This window comes from Aquarana catesbeiana, linkage group LG06 (genome assembly GCF_042186555.1).
Source record: "Aquarana catesbeiana isolate 2022-GZ linkage group LG06, ASM4218655v1, whole genome shotgun sequence".
Taxonomy (NCBI): domain Eukaryota; kingdom Metazoa; phylum Chordata; class Amphibia; order Anura; family Ranidae; genus Aquarana; species Aquarana catesbeiana.
Window position 1 is genome coordinate 9318156 of NC_133329.1, and position 17809 is coordinate 9335964.

General features: G+C 41.2%; 1 protein-coding gene across 1 annotated transcript in view; it reads right to left on the bottom strand.

Annotated features, from left to right (window-relative positions):
- Positions 1-17809, bottom strand: part of LOC141147840 (uncharacterized) — a 151139-nt gene that overhangs the window by 84592 nt on the left and 48738 nt on the right. Inside the window, exon 2 of the mRNA XM_073635005.1 lies at positions 14836-15625. Within this exon, the coding sequence (XP_073491106.1) occupies positions 14836-15625 (790 nt within the window). The remainder of the gene's footprint in view (positions 1-14835; positions 15626-17809) is intronic.

Below are 17809 nucleotides of genomic sequence, written 5' to 3' on the forward strand. Positions count from 1 at the left end.
ATGTACATGGTTGACTGCAAGTGGTTAGACCAGGATGATGCCTGCAGCCAACTGGTACCTGGTCTCTCCCATACCTCCGTGGAGCCTGGCATCTGATCCGGCACTTGTGCTGGCTTACAATAGAGGTGACCAGAGACTGGATCATAAATAGCGCCATTTTTAAATAGTGAAAGCATCTGATCACACCTACCTTGGTGTGATCAAATGATTTTAGGGCAAAGGAGTCATCTGGGATGTAATAGACCCCAGAGTTCGAAAGTCCGCTCATGTGTACACGGCATTAGACCTCCTTTGTAAAGCCAAATTGGTAACCTGAAAAATTTTCCAAAGTGTCGCCTTTGGATATTTTTAAATATCGTAGTTTGTAGCCATTCCACGAGCGTGCACAATTTTAAAGTGTGACATATTAGGTATCTATTTACTCAGCATAACATCATCTTTTATACTTTACCAAAATAATGTGGTTATTTATTGTGTTTTTTCTGCATTAAAATCAATTAAAGTGTATTTAAAAAAAAATACTTGAAAAACCCCTGCGCAAATACCGTGTGACATAAAAAATTGTAACAAGCACCATTTTATTCTCTAGGGCCTCTGATGAAAAATATATAATGTTTTGGGGTTCAAAATAAAATTTCCAGCAAGAAAATACAGTCTTTTACATGTTAGAATAGGCTTCAAGAGGTTAAATGTCTTTTTTGGAGTGCCCAAGTGGCACTCATGCTTCAAGAAGAATGGTCCCACTCAGCCTCCTGGGATACCCACATCCCACATCCCAACTTCCTCACAAAAAACTGCTTTAGTCTCTCCTGTATCTATGCTAAATATCACTTTTTTTTCTAGCTCTTGAGTACCTTCTCGACTACAGAAGTTCTGAGGAAGAGGGCTTGACCTTCCAAAAGAAAAAGTGTTAGGGAGCCCTCACCTACTACATTCCCCTTGTTTTGGAGAGGTCTTATTATACATCCAGTCTCTGAGGATGTGAAAGCACCCTGAACCTAGGATTTGATGATATTCCTGTGATTTTACCATTTCTGTATTTTAACAAAAAAAAGTTAACAATTTAATGGTGTATTGCCGTGTACACATGGGCAAACTTTTTGACCAGAATGGTCCGACGGAACAAATCCGTTGGACAATCCCACCGTGTGTGGGCTTCATCGGACCTGCAGCAGACTTTTTCGGTCGAAAATCAGACGGACTTTAGATTTAAAACATGTTTCAAATCTTTCCAATGGATTTGAGTCCAGTCAAACAATCCGTTAGTCTGTATGCTAGTCCGACGGACGAAAACCGACGCTAGGGCAGCTATTGGCTACCGGCCATGAACTTCCTTATTTTAGTCCGATTGTACATCATCATGTCATCATGAATCAATAGGACTTTGGTGTGATCGTGTGAAGGCAAGTCCGTTTGTTCGAAAGTCCGTCGGAAGTCCGTCAACAGTCCGGTGAAAGTCCGGCGGAAAGACCGTCGGACCTTTGATGCCAAAAAGTCCGCCCGTGTGTACACGGCATTAGAAGGTTTTGCATTAAGCAGGTGTGTTCTCTCTTTTCTCTGTACCTTTAGGATCCATGCACACTGTGCTTAAAAAAAAACTATGTTCTCTTTGGAGTAAAAAACGTCCATATAGAGCATTTTTTATACAAAGTTTAGACGAGTTTAGGAGAGTTTTACGTTCTTTCTGCCAGTGAGCTCCAATCAGAAACGCGAATGAGAAGGGTTTTTTTTCCTGCCTCTAAACGTTATTCTCAAAATATGCCTGTAAATGTCCTAATGTGTATGAACACATAGGATAACATTGAGATGCTTCTACAGGCAGAACACAAAACTCCTGTAGAAGCAACATTTTTTATGCCAGTGTGCATGGAGCCTTATGCCGCGTACACACGATCGAAAATGCCACCAGCAAAACTCCGATGAGAGCTTTTGGTCAGAAAATGCCACTGTGTGTATGCTCCATCAGACTTTTGCTGGCGTAATTCAATTGCCATTAAAAGATTGAGAGCATGTTCTCCATTTTTCGGTCGGGAAAAGTTCCTATCCAAAAATGCGATCGTCTGTATGCAATTTGGACGTGTAAAAAATCACGCATGCTCGGAAACAATTCGGCACATGCTCGGAAGCATTGAACTTAATTTTCTCGGCTCGTCATAGTGTTGTACGCGTTCTTGATGGTCGAAAGCTCAGAGAACTTTTGTGTGACCGTGTGTATGCGATATAGATATAAATATAGTGATCCCAGTCTGATGTCCCCGCTTCCCAGTCTGAAGTCCCCACTTCCCAGTCTGATGTGCCTGCCTTCCAGTCTGATGTGCCTGCCTTCCAGTCTGATGTCCTGATGCCTGCCTTCCAGTCTGATGTTCTGGTGCCTGCCTTCTAGTCTGATGTGCCTGCCTTCCGGAGCCTGCTGCCCAGCTCGACAACCCGGAGCCTGCCGCCCAACATGAGGGGGTGTTGCACACCTGAATTTTTCTGAAGCACCTTACATTTCCTTCGCTTTGGATTGGAGCACCTTTAGTCACTTTATTTGGACTTTGTTTCTTTTTTGTTCAACATATTTTCAATCATTGTGTTTGCGAGCGCTATATTTATATTTATATCTAAATGTTTTTCAAGTGATTAGCACTTTGTGTGTAGCAGCTGCATTTTGTATTTTGTATTTTATTTTTGTTTGAAACACCATTAGCGCGAACCTATATATTCAATATATATTTTCACACGTGTGTATGCGAGGCAAGCTTGAGCGGAATTCCGTCGGAAAAACCATCCAAGATTTTTCCGACGGAAATTCCGCTCGTGTGTACGGGGCATTAGTATCAAGAATTACCCCAATCAGAAGAGAGCTGCAAGGTCTTGAATGATTCCTACACACTGTACATTTTGAACTGTATTAGAGGAGGAAAACTCTTCAGCTCAGTGTCCCAAATCTGTATCCTTCAATACGCTGATACTGTATGTACAGTATATTTAAACTGACCGGTCTGTAGTTACTTTATAAAGACTTCACTCTCTTTTTAAATATTGGCACCACACTGGCCTTGTGTCAATCAATTGGTACCAAGCCAGTCATTAAAAGTCTATAAAATTTAGAATTAATGGCTTTGAAATATCAGATCTCAGCTCTTCAAGGGAAAATGAGTGTAACATTTGGTTCCAGTGCGTTTTTAATCTTTAATTTGTCTAACTGTCTCTGGACCATATCGATTTTAAGCCATTGTGGTTTATTTGAGGCTGTGATAATTCTATCCCCATTATGGGCATGAGCATCCCCAATTTCCTTTGTATACACAGAGCTGAAGAAGGTATTTTATAGATTTGCCTTCCTTTTGGCCCCAGTCACCATCTATCTTGTAAGATAACTGCGTGCTCAGACTTTATTATTTACTCTTAATATGTTTAAAGATTTGTTTTTCTCTTTCTCAACCTGTTCTTTGAGCTGGCAGATTTATGTGATTTCACACATAATGGGGATTATTTACGAAAGGCAAATCCACTTTGCACTGCAATTGCACTTGGAAGTGCAGTCACTCTAAATCTAAGGGGTAGATCTGAAATGAGGGGAAGCTCTGCTTATTTTATCATCCAATCATGTGCAAGCTAAAATGCTGTTTTTTATTTTCCTTGCATGTCCCCCTCAGATCTACAGCGACTTTACTTCTACCCTGTTTCCCCGAAAATAAGACCTAGCGTGATTGTCGGTGATGGCAGCAATATAAGCCCTACCCCCCAAATAAGCCCTAGTTGTAGGTCTTATTTTCAGGGTAGGGCTTATTTTCGGGGAAACAGGGTAGGGCTTATTTGGGGGGTAGGGCTTATATTGCAGCCATCACCAACAATCACGCTAGGTCTTATTTTCGGGGAAACAGGGTAAGTGCACTTTCAGTGCACTTGCAGTGCAAAGTGGATTTTCCTTTAGTAAATAACCCCCAATATGTTATATTATTAAGTTTGATGGGAGCCTGAAATCAGATATATAAAGAAGAATGGTGAGGCACCTTTTACACATTCAAAGTTTAGGATCTACACCTCCCTTGTTGGGTCTGTACAGTATATGTTTAATTGAGGTATGGATCTACTTTAGGTCCTCCATATGGTGTCTGCTCTCCAGCATCAATCACTATGCCATAGACCTCCCCAACCTTCCCACCCAGGTTAAACCACATCAGTTGACTTGAATCTACTCACCAACCGTCCCATGAGGAGCACACAGCAGGACCAGGAGGAAGAGGAGAGACATCCAGCTTCTCATTGTGGATTCTCCTTTCTGTATCGATCTTTCATCAACACAAACTTCTCCCAACAATGGCTTGTTCACGAATGAGATGTCAGCTTTACCGTTGCTCTTTTATAATGTTTCTTTGGAAGGGAAAAACCTCACATTGTCTCTTGGCACGTTCCGAATGATGTTAAATTTTGACTTCCTTGACTACTTTACTATTGTTCTGATAACAAAGTATGTTACGATTGTTGTCAAAACCATTGTTAATAATGTACCTGAACACCCACTGAAACTTCAGGCTAAATCATTTAAACGTTTCAAGAAACTGAGTTCATTGAGCTGTCTCTAGTTATTTGTGTATAAAAGACAATTAACGTCACCTACCTAAAGTGTTATGTGCTATAAATAAACTGAACAGTATAATAATTAGTACTCCACAGCTGCTGTACACTTCCAGTGAATTCACCTCACCATACAACATATAAAATAAAATGAAAAATATACGTGCAGTGCTATTAATCCATCATGTGAAATATTGAGTGATGTCAAATTATATTCAAATAAATAAATCAATCTATATAACAATGTGTTCAATTAAAGTTCATATGCTGAAACTTTTCTGCTTTGAATAATTGTGACTTCTCAATTATTGTGACTTCTCAATTATTGTGACTTCTCAATTATTGTGACTTCTCAATTCATATCTCATCCACCACTGTGCAAATCATGTCTTCAGCAGATAAAAAAATTGTAAAAATCATAACACATACAGTACTGTAATCTTACAGATTACAGTACTGTATGAAATTATTTCACATCCCTTTTGTCCCCAGTGCTTTGTCCCATGCCCTGCATGCATTTTTTTTATTATATATACTGTTCTTTCTGCCTGGAAACTGGAGATTGTCCATAGCAACCAAAAAGTGTCCCTTTACGTCAAAAGTGGTTTTAGACCAGATAGAAAACAGCGATAGTAAATTAGAACACTTGCAGAATTGAGCGATAGTGAATCGTGGGGAAAGTAATTTTATTATTATTATTATATATATTTTTTTAACTATTTATTTTTATTTATTATATTATAATTTATGTTTTTCTGTTTCAAACTTTATCATACCCGGGATATCTACTAGACTCTTGTTTGGACAGATTTAAGTGTGTTATTGTTAAGAATTACAGGCCTACAATATAAAACGCCAAATTTCCATGCAAAATAATTGTACCGCTTTCAGCACCTAAAATCCAAAATAATCACACCGCCAGGGAGGTTAAGGGATGGAAACAGGAGTATACATACGAAATGACAATAACAAATTACATTATAAATATTCCTAAAATCATTGAATAGGATATAGATAGATACATATACAGTTGCTTGATTATTGGATCACAAGTAGACTCCAGAAAAGGGATCATGCAGGTAATATGATCACAAAGATCCCAACATGTTTCGGAAAAGCAGGGGAATAAGCGTAAAGTTCCTTCCTCAGGGGTTAAATGGAAGCAAACTGTTATATGTAATTACAATATCCGATGTGGAAAGAATGCACAGACCACAATGAAGGGAGATGGGGCCTCAGGTCTCAGAAGGTGTTTTTAAATGGCAATATTGTGCCAGAAACTTTGGACAGAAGCCATAGGCTGGGGGAGTCCCAGGCTGTGCTATATCATATGTTATGGTGTGCAATGCCTGCACCCCAGAGAAGCAAATGAAGGCTCACAAGGAACAGCCATAGAGTCAGAGAAAAAATGGAAAAGGAAAAAAAAAACGCCCCAAAAAGAGCAGGGACTTTAAAGGCAACAATTATACAAAAAATACAAATTTTATTAAATATACATATTTACAAAATTGTCAAACCACTAAAAAATTAAGATGACAATAGCGATGAGTTCCCAGAAGGTCCAGACAGCCCGACGCGTTTCAGTACACAAGCGTCCCTTCGTCAGTGGCAAAAAGTCAGGAAGGAATCACACTGTGTAGAGATCAAATACATAAATGAAAACAGTAATTACAAAAGATTACAAAATATTATTTGCATGTTAGGGCATACAGCATGAAAATAATCAAAAAGGCATACCCTGAATGGTTATCGTGTAGTTACACTGCTGGACTGGGGGCAAAAAATGGCACTGCAGATATGCACCAAGGGTGTCACAAGGACACAGATATACCGAGTGGGCCACCAGTCATCCGCACAAATCCTACAATGAGGCAGCAAAAGATGGCGCACGAGTAAAGTGAAATCTCTGAATTTCTTAGAAAACGCTCCAAAGTGCACAATCTGACAAACAATAAAAAATAAGAATGATAAAAAATAAAAAATAATAAATAACAAGGCAGTATTTCTGTATGTATGGACATTATCCCAGATTGCACCCTGTCCATCAAGAACTTAATCCCTTCTATAGCGCATCGTACCTTGATATGATCCACAGTGAGAGTGGGTCACATATGTATATTTATTAAAATTTGTATTTTTGTATAATTGTTGCCGTTAAAGTCCCAGCTCCTTTTGGGGGGGTTTCTTTTCCATTTTGACTGTCTAATGTGATGTTGGCTACTTCAAGTGGTGTGGTTGGATGTTCTCTTCTTTATGTCTAGAGTCAGAGAAGCGCCAGTCTTGTTTGACAAGTAAAGTGTGTGACCGAATCCTGGCTGCCGGCCACGAGCGATCATGGGTACAAGATCCAGAACAGGGATGTGTGTACCGTGTTTCCCTGAAAATGAGCCCTACTGTAATTTCCGGGGAGGGCTGCAATATAAGCCCTACCCTGAAAATAAGCCCCAGTTTAAAATGGTTGTTGAATCCCTATTTAGACTTAGCACTTTATTGCAGTGTTATATAGTGTGAACTGTGTATGTTGCTGAGATCTGTGTGTGATTAATGCCTTCCGTGCAGCGCTGCTCAGTGCTCAGCTGATCCCCCGCTGCTCTTCTCCTCTTCTGCCAGCTGTCAGCGGGGGATCTTGGGCCCCTTTCCCTCTGAAGTGCTCGGAGCGTGCCCTGGACTACACCAGAAAATTAAGGTCAGTGCAGGAAGAGAGGATCGACGGGTCACGGAAGCGCCGTAACAGGCTGTTTATCACAGATAGATTGCAGAGAAACGCATGGTTTGCATTGTTCAATACTGTAATACGGTGCATTTTGAATTTTGCACCCACTTTTACTCAGTTCCACTGGGGATTGATAGGCAGGGAGGAAGATGGTGAGAGAGGACAGCACATGTCAAGCCCTACCCCAAAAATAAGACCTACTGGGTCTTTTGTTGCCAAAATTAATATAAGACCCGGCCTTTTATTTGGGGAAATGCGGTATGTAAACACACAAATCCCCATTCTGACAGGAGAGGAGAGACAGATCTGCTATTCCTAGTAATTGGGAACAGCGATCTGTCTCCTCCTCCAGTCTGTTCCACAACCCCACAAGTTAGAAACACACCTAGGGAACACATTTAACTACATGATCGCCCCCTAGTGTTAAACCCTTCCTTACCAGTGACATTTATACAGTAATCAGTGGCTATTTATAGCTCTGATCGCTGTATAAATATCAATGGTCTCAAAAAAGTGTCAAAAGTGTCCGATCTGTCCGCCGCAATGTCGCGGTCCCACTAAAAATCGCTGATCACTGCCATTACTAGTAAAAAAAATAAAAATAATAAAAATGCCATAAATCCAATCCCTATTTTGTAGACGCTATAAATTTTGTGAAACCAATCAATATACGCTTATTGTGATTTAGCTACCAAAAATATATAGAAGAATATATATTGGTCTAAACTGATGAAGAAATTTGTTATTTTTTTTGTTTAGATTTATTATAGCAAAAAGTAAAATAATATATTTTTTTTTAAAATTGCCGCTTTTTTTGTTTATAGAGCAAAAAATAAAATCAGCAGGGGTGATCAAATACCACTAAAAGAAAGTTCTTTTTGTGGGAAAAAAAGGACGTCAATTTTACTTGGGTACAGCGTCACATGACCGCTCAATTGTCAGTTAAAGCGACGCAGTGACGTATCGCAAAAAATGGCCTGGTCATTAAGAGGGCAAATCTTCCGGTCTGTAAGTGGTTAAACTCCCAAACAATTGTATATTATCTGAAAGCAGAGACAATGGAGAATAACATTATGGAAGTTGGATTTTTTATGTTGGCCAATATTTGTGCAGCTATTTATCAAACTCATATTTTTTTAGAAAAATACACTAAAAAAAATGTTAATGCAAACACAATATAATACCTATTTTTTTTTTGGTAAAATATAAAATGTGGGGCGGTATCAGGTAAATAAATACCAAATATGTAAAGTCTTAAAATTGTGTGTGTGTGTGCCTGTGAAACCACCAAAAAATATAATAGGCAAAATTTTCTAAAGGCAATTCTTTAAAAGCCTTTACAGGTTCCCAGGTAATGTTAACCTCTTGGCACTTCCCGGCCCTGTAAGAGGTTTAGGAAAGCGGGTGGTGGGGCAGGATTTATGAACATCTGACTGCCGTGATTGGGCACACGATTGGAAAGCTCCCGATCGCAAGTAGCTATTGGGAACTTTCTGTTTGCCACCAGTAACTGTGCCGGGGGGCATGAAGGATGCATGCTCTCAGCACAGCTGTATTTACACTTATCACCCAAACATGCAGTGCTGAGAGGCCACATATTTGTGTGTTGTCGGTGCCAAGGGGTTAACAATGACTTTTGACACTAGAATGATTATTCTCACTCTGGCGTTCACATCAGGTTGTGTGACTAGGTGCTTTTACTTTTTTTTTTTAATTATTTATATAAAGAAACAACATATGTTGATGGGGATTTTACAGGCACCCAGAATATTAATTTATAAAAATATAAATTGTTGGCACATAGAATAACACATCTATTAAAAATGACATAGACAAATGTTTAAATGATAAGTTATCATAGCTACAGCTTGGGTATCATATTCCGCCACATTTCAAGGAATTCTCTTCTTCAAGGAAACAGAGAAAGTACAGAAGAACTCAAGGGATTGCTGAACATTGATGATAAAAACACATCACACTAGGGGAACGCCCACCCACTACCATGCAGCAGATCCATGGACATCTTTCTTGACAGGATCACGGGTGACACTCCTCGCATATATTGAAGCCGTTCAACCATAAAAAAGTCACAGACTGGGGTAAAATATGCAAGCCCAAAGTTGTGCAGCAAGTTGCAAGGATTAGTGCCCTTAGGTTATAATACTACCTCTGTCGGATACCAAAGAATCATCAGACAATCCCAAGGGTGAGAACCAACCAAAGAATCATCAGGCATCCCTAAGGGTGAATACCAACCAAGGAATCATTAGCCATCCCCAAGGGTGAACACCAACAAAAGAATCATTAGGCATCTCCAAGGGTGAACACCAACCAAAGAATCATTAGATATCATCAAGGGTGAACACCAACCAAAGAATCATTAGACATCTCCAAGGGTGAATACCAACCAAAGAATCATTAGCCATCCCCAAGGGTGAACACCAACAAAACAATCATTAGACATCTCCAAGGGTGAACATCAACCAAAGAATCATCAGACCCCCCCAAGGGCAAACACCAACCAAAGAATCATCAGGCATCCCCAAGGGCAAACACCAACCAAAGAATCATCAGGCATCCCCAAGGGCAAACACCAACCAAAGAATCATCAGGCATCCCCAAGGGAAAACACCAACCAAAGAATCATCAGGCATCCCCAAGGACAAACACCAACCAAAGAATCATCAGGCATCCCCAAGGGCAAACACCAACCAAAGAATCATCAGGCATCCCCAAGGGAAAACACCAACCAAAGAATCATCAGGCATCCCCAAGGGCAAACACCAACCAAAGAATCATCAGGCATCCCCAAGGGCAAACACCAACCAAAGAATCATCAGGCATCCCCAAGGGCAAACACCAACCAAAGAATCATCAGGCATCCCCAAGGGCAAACACCAACCAAAGAATCATCAGGCATCCCCAAGGGCAAACACCAACCAAAGAATCATCAGACCTCCCCAAAGGCAAACACTAACCAAAAAATCATCAGGCATCCCCAAGGGTGAACACCAATCAGAGAAAAACAGACATCCCTGAACTTTCCGGGGGGGTGTAAAAACAATCAATGTTTGTTTTATTTATTTATTTTAATACACATTATTTTATTGCACTTTTTTAATTTACCTTCATGACTATATCAAGGGGGATAAAAAAAACCCCTATGTGATGGCATGGACAGATGACAACTCCTTTTTGTGGAGACATTGTGGATCCATTAGAATCCCAATATCTTACCTGCCCTCCAGTGCACCAATCAAACACAGAAAAATCGCAGCGCTCAGCACAATATCAATAAACACAAAACACCTGAAGTTATATGATAGTGAGTCCAACATTGAAAATATTCAACAGAATCAAACATAGAATAGTTCTTATGAAGAAGTATCAAGTGATAGGATTCAGGTGATCTCCTTCCTCTAGTGCTTTAAAAACCACTTGCCCACCGGGCGAATTCCAGCATTCCTCTCCTACATGTAAAAATCATCATTTTGTTGCTAGAAAATTACTTAGAACCCTCAAACATTATATATATTTTTTTAGTAGAGACCCTGGGGAATAAAATGGTGGTCCTTGCAACTTTATTTGTCACACAGTATTTGCGCAGAAATCTTTCAATCACAATTTTTTTTCGGAAAAAAAAAAAACACTTTCATGAATAAAAAAAACAGAACAGTAAAGTTAGCTAAATTTTTGTTGTATAATTTGACAGATGATGATATGCCGAGTAAATAGTCACGCTTTAAAATTGCGCACACTTTTGGTATGGCGCGAAAAATCTCCATAGGTGACACTTTAAATTTTTTTACAGGTTACCTGTTTAGAGTTACAGAGGAGGTCTAGTGCTAGAATTATTGCTCTCACTTTAACGTTCACAGTGATACCTCACATGTGTGGTTTGAACATTGTTTACATATACGGACATGAGCTACGTATGCGTTCTCTTCTGCGTGTGAGCTCGCTGGGAAGGGGGCGCCTTATATTTTTTTACTGTTTATTTTATTTGAATTTTTGAATTTTTACACTTTCAAAAAAATGTGATTACTTTTTGTTCCTATTACAAGGAATGTAAACATCCCTTGTAATAGGAATGGTGCATGACAAATCCTCTTTATGGAGAGATGCGGGGTCTATAAGATCTCACATCTCTTCTCTAGGCAGGAAAGGCTGAGATAAAAAAAAAAATCATGATCCCAGCCTTTTCTGGCGAGTCCCAGGCTTTGGTTACTTCCGGAGGCCCGGACGTGACGTCATACCTTTGCACCCAGGCCTCTGAGAGTCATAGAGATTGCCAAGGACCATCTGTCCCTCAGAAATCTTGTTCCCTCCCGCTGCCTGTAAGAATGATCAAATGGCTGAACAGCCGCTATGATTGTTCTTACGGTGAAGGGAATCTCCGGCGGAAAAAAATGATATCTGATGCCTGAAGCATCATCACTGAAAGGCCAGTAAATTCTTTGGCGGCCGGTGGTCGGCAAGAGGTTAATCACCCAGTGCGACCTCCATCAATGTCAGAAAAATGCACTCACCAGATATAGTTGCTGTCTAATGAATAGAACAGCAAAAATTGCATATGATAAGATCCAGATCATCAGAGATATGTAGCTCGCATTTAAAGAGAAAAAGGTTCCCCAGTGGGGTTTTTAGGCAGCACAAAGGGAGGTAGTAGGCCAATGTATGTAAAAATAAATTTTATTATACAAAAATAGCTTCAACACATTGGTTAAAAAATGAGCTCCAATACAGAGTATTTACAATCTCATGACACTCAGCACATGCAATATAGGCACGTTTGCATAATAATATTATGTATATATTGACAGTATTAGAGATGTGGAACTGACGCGTTTCGACCTATAAGTTCCAGGTCTTCTTCAAAGGTCAATCTGCTAAAATTGTACAATAAAAATGCATATGTCAGAAAAGATTAAATATATAGATTTCACAACAGATATACCATATATTGACATAACATAATTACCCAATGATGAGTATCCTATGTGAGAGGCTTTCTGTACGAGAGGTCCTCTTAAAAACAAAGGATTGCCTGTTCGTTTTCCCCTAAAGATCCCATGACACCACCGCTACAGCCTCCAATCCCAGGGGAAGGTCCCAAGGATGTGGCTTACGAGAGATCACACAGTGAAGCGCCCCCTATCTATAGCACGGACCTCGCGGCCAGTCAGGTGGGGAGAGAACACCTGCAGCAACAACCCAGGAGGGAAAAGACAATTTGGAAAAATATGCATTATATGCACTCCAAAATTGAATCCAGAGAGTATATCCATATACATATATCAGCCCAGGTGTAGGGTATCATGAATACATGTGTACATCCATTGGGCGAGTCTAAACCTTATTGTGCTGAATGTATGTGTGTGTATAAAATCAACACACATGTATCTATATACACATATATGTATGTCCATGCATATGTCCATACATATAATTTATAGTTAACTTTTATATGGAGAGAATCTCTAGATATATGCATAAGGTATATCAAGATAGTAAAGGAAAAAGGAGATTCATTTTGTAGAGACACCTCAGCCATATAGGTGAGGGGTATGAATAGACTAATCAATGCTGGTGGTGGGGAGTGACAATTAGGTGAAGTGTTAGGAAAGATGTAGGAACAGAAACAAACTGTGGGTCCCTGGTGAGTGCAACAAAGGTGTGTAGAAAGTGAACACACAAAAAGTGTCATGCAGTGCAGAAATGGGTGATGGGGGAATACAACAAAAGAATAACAAGTGAAAAAGTGCCCACATGTAGGAAAACCCAGTAGATAAAATATATTACCTAATGAGCGAGTGAAGATAACATGTAAAAACCGCACTGTGGAGCCCTATGCGCTTGCAGACATATGTGACCTGACCCGGGATTGGTCACAACTTTGAACTGGGCTCAATAGACGCCCGTCCAAGTTGACATTTAGCAAGTCTGAAAGTGTAAAGTAAAAAGAATTGTATTGTATACATTCAAGCGTATAAAATAGGTATAGAGTCATTATAGTAGACCAAGTATTATATCAATATGGACAGCAGCAGTGCGGAAACATATTATCATAGTGTATACTTACAGGGTGAGACTGCTAGAGAAGCCACCAACCAGACGGAAGGATTCGGAGTGAAATATGAAGAGTGAGAGGATATATATGCCCTGGATTAGGGGCGTGTATCCGACAAGGGCTGATTGGTGACAGGTGCGGCCACCTCCCCATCTGATGGGACCGAACGAAAGCCGCGCTAGGGGGCATGGCAGCCAAATGGCAGCCTCGTGTGGCCCCCCCGGCGTTCGGGGCGGGTCGAAACCCCGTCCGCTGACGTCATCGCCGTCGCAATCGCGTGACGCGTCCGCATCACGTGGTACGCGCGGGGCCCCGCGCATGCGCAGTGAGCGGAAACGTCCGGGGATGTCCCCGAACGCCGCCGGCAAGGAGGAAATCCCCAATATGGTAGCCAGGACCAGCCTGGGTGTCCAATGGGGGAGGGGGGGAGGAGGCGCCGGCTATGCCGATAGCCCTCCCTCCCCCCCTACCTTGCCGGGAAGACACATCTGGGGAAAAAGAACCCTGGTAAGAGGACAGCAGCAGCGGTCATGATGACAGCTCTTGTAAAGGGGGCGAACAGAGCACAGGACTCAATTGGTATACAAAATTAAAGAGAAAGTACATATGAACTAACGGTCCATCGCATATATGGACACATCATCCCATACTAATGCATACATAGATTGGCAGGAAAACTTATAAATTATTAACATGAGGTAGCCATATATGTAGAATCAATTCACATGCCTAGATATCTGAAAAACACATAATAGAATGTAGAAAAAAAAATATGTATATAAAAAAAAAAAAAAAAAAAAAAAAGAAAGAAAATTTTTTTTAAAAATGTATAGATGTCATAAATACCATTAGACTGCCGGGGGAAAAAGGGGAAAGGGAAGGGAGGCAAAAAAGAGAGAATGGACCAAGGGGGGGGGGGCTCATAACAGACAAGATTGCTCTATGTTGCCTACAGGGGACCAGAAGGACTTTACTGGGTCTTGCCCGAAACAAACCCTTTTAGAAATGGGGCAAATGAGATAGCCTCATTTAGTCCCGGGGGCGAGGTAGCCTTTAATTTAAATATCCACTTCTGTTCGTATTGCAGCAGGATTTTGTTCCAATCACCGCCTCGATTTGGTATATGTACCCGATCAAGAGCGGTGAAGGACACTTTTGGCATTCTGTAATTGTGTACTGACACTACAAGCCACGTGACAGTACACTAATTTCTGCTGTGGACAAAGGATAGGATGACAAATTAATTACACTTAGGGATTCTGATGTCCCCTCGTGACAAAGGCGTCCAGATTTCCTGTTCCCCTGTTTGTCTGGGGTAGGGGAGATCCCCGTATCGGGTTTAAAGGACTCTGAGGTCCAATTTTCGGGCGCCCTGATGTTTGATTTGTATGAATAGTATTAATAGGGATATTCAAAGGTGGAAGATCTGTTTCGCTCGTTACTAGAGTTGAGCTATCAGATCTAAGGTTGGAAAATGCAGGTTGATCACCCATGGGAGGGTCGCATACATCCTCCACATTGGTGTCTACAAGGCGTTTCTTCCTATCTTGCTCAGGTGAGCCCCTATTGTTCCGATCTCTCTTGAACCTCCCAGGTCCCTTAAGGGATCCCTTTTGGTTCTGACTGGGACCAGATTTATCATTGGGTTTAGATACATTGTTTATATTCTTTTTATTATTCGTATTTCTGGGTTGTTGTTGTGGTATGTGTTGTTTGTTTTTAAAATTCCGCGAAGTCTGAGTGTTCCATTTATATGCCCGCCCATCTGTAAATGCCGATTTGTCCCTCCAGAATTTTGACTCTTTTTTCTGTAGGATGCCCCTATTATGGGCTGACAGGCTATCCCGAAGGTTCCCCTGCAGCTCCAAAAAGAGGGCATGCTGTGCAAAGGGTTTTAAGGCTTCTTCTATGTGATTAATTTCTACATCTAATGATGCTATTTGTTTATTATACTCTCGGGTGAGGATGGCCATCATCTCCCGAGAGCATGCATCAAGATTGGCCTCCCATTCATTTTTAAGTTCGACACTGATTTGATCCAGGTTAGGAAACACCTGGATTCGTAGTCCCAGAGGGTTAATTTTTTCTTCAATGTACCTATTTAGAGATTTAAAATGCCAGAAAAGTGCTGACTTTTTCTCCAGGATTTTGTTCAGTTTTTGAACTAGGGATGAGATCGAGGTTTTCACGCGATCACCCTGTTCAAAATCCGTCTCATAACCCAACATTAAATTGGCCCATTCCTCTCCCTGATAGTTGCTCATTTTGAAATTAAATACCTAATATAGGACAAAAACAAATAAAAGACATATGAAAGACCCTACACTCTGGAGCTCATGTTTTCACCTCCCGTGTGTCAGCGGGGAAGGGGTGTTTAACCACCCAAATTTTTTTAACAAAGAAAAGGAAAGACACGAGGGAGGGAAGGGAGTGCTGCTCACCCCTATTGGTCAAGACAAAAAAAGAGAAAAAGGTTCCCCAGTGGGGTTTTTAGGCAGCACAAAGGGAGGTAGTAGGCCAATGTATGTAAAAATAAATTTTATTATACAAAAATAGCTTCAACACATTGGTTAAAAAATGAGCTCCAATACAGAGTATTTACAATCTCATGACACTCAGCACATGCAATATAGGCACGTTTGCATAATAACATTATGTATATATTGACAGTATTAGAGATGTGGAACTGACGCGTTTCGACCTATAAGTTCCAGGTCTTCTTCAAAGGTCAATCTGCTAAAATTGTACAATAAAAATGCATATGTCAGAAAAGATTAAATATATAGATTTCACAACAGATATACCATATATTGACATAACATAATTACCCAATGATGAGTATCCTATGTGAGAGGCTTTCTGTACAAGAGGTCCTCTTAAAAACAAAGGATTGCCTGTTCGTTTTCCCCTAAAGATCCCATGACACCACCGCTACAGCCTCCAATCCCAGGGGAAGGTCCCAAGGATGTGGCTTACGAGAGATCAAATGGAACAAATGGATTAAATGGAACACTCAGACTTCGCGGAATTTTAAAAACAAACAACACATACCACAACAACAACCCAGAAATACGAATAATAAAAAGAATATAAACAATGTATCTAAACCCAATGATAAATCTGGTCCCAGTCAGAACCAAAAGGGATCCCTTAAGGGACCTGGGAGGTTCAAGAGAGATCGGAACAATAGGGGCTCACCTGAGCAAGATAGGAAGAAACGCCTTGTAGACACCAATGTGGAGGATGTATGCGACCCTCCCATGGGTGATCAACCTGCATTTTCCAACCTTAGATCTGATAGCTCAACTCTAGTAACGAGCGAAACAGATCTTCCACCTTTGAATATCCCTATTAATACTATTCATACAAATCAAACATCAGGGCGCCCGAAAATTGGACCTCAGAGTCCTTTAAACCCGATACGGGGATCTCCCCTACCCCAGACAAACAGGGGAAGAGGAAATCTGGACGCCTTTGTCACGAGGGGACATCAGAATCCCTAATGCCGCGTACACACGAGCGGACTTTACGGCGGACTTTGCCCGGCGGACTTTTCGTCGGACTTTGTTTGCTCCTTGCGCCGGACTTAAAAACGGACGGACTTGGCCACACACGGTCACTGCAAAAGTCCGCTGGTTTTGAACGCGGTGACGTATAGCACGTACGACGGGACTAGAAAAAGGAAGTCCAAGCCCCACTCCTGCACCCTTTGGGCTCCTTCTGCTAATCTCGTGTTTATCTCGTGTTAGTAGAAGTTTGGTTAGAGACGATTCGCGCTTTTCACACTTCAGCTTATTTCGTTCGTTTTCTGCGGTTCAGTTTGTGCTTGTGAGGTTTGTATCTGCTTTTCAGTGCGTGTTGGTCAGTTCGTAACCTGCCTTGCAGGCCGTTCTGCTCCGCTCGTTCCTGATTTTCAGGTCGTTCTTCATAGGCCTTGCTGTTCTTCAGTGCGTTTGTTATAAGTTTGTTAGTTTGAGCAGCCGACCGTTTTGAAGCCATGTCGAGTGGACGTTCTCGTTCTCGAGTTCGTGCTGTGTGGGGACTTGGTGTTGGGGTTAATACTTTGACCCGAGTCCAGTCCATGAACAGGGTGAGGAGGAGTTCATGGACCAAGAATTGGTTGCGCCAGCGTGACCAGTTCTGTCATATGCCTTTGCTCCGTGAGCTCCGTGAGAATAATCCTGAGGATTTCAGGAATTTTCTCAGGATGACGGACCCCATCTTTGAGCATCTTTTGGCTATGCTGACCCCCTATATCAGCAGGCAGGATACCTGCATGAGGCAAGCCATCAGTGCGGAGCAGAGGCTAGTTGCCACGTTACGTTACTTGGCGACAGGGAGAAGTCTTCAGGACTTAAAGTTCTCGACAGGCATCTCCCCCCAGGCTCTGGGGATCATAATCCCAGAGACCTGTTCTGCTATTATTCAGGTCCTGCAGAAGGAATATATGAAGGTAAGTTTTA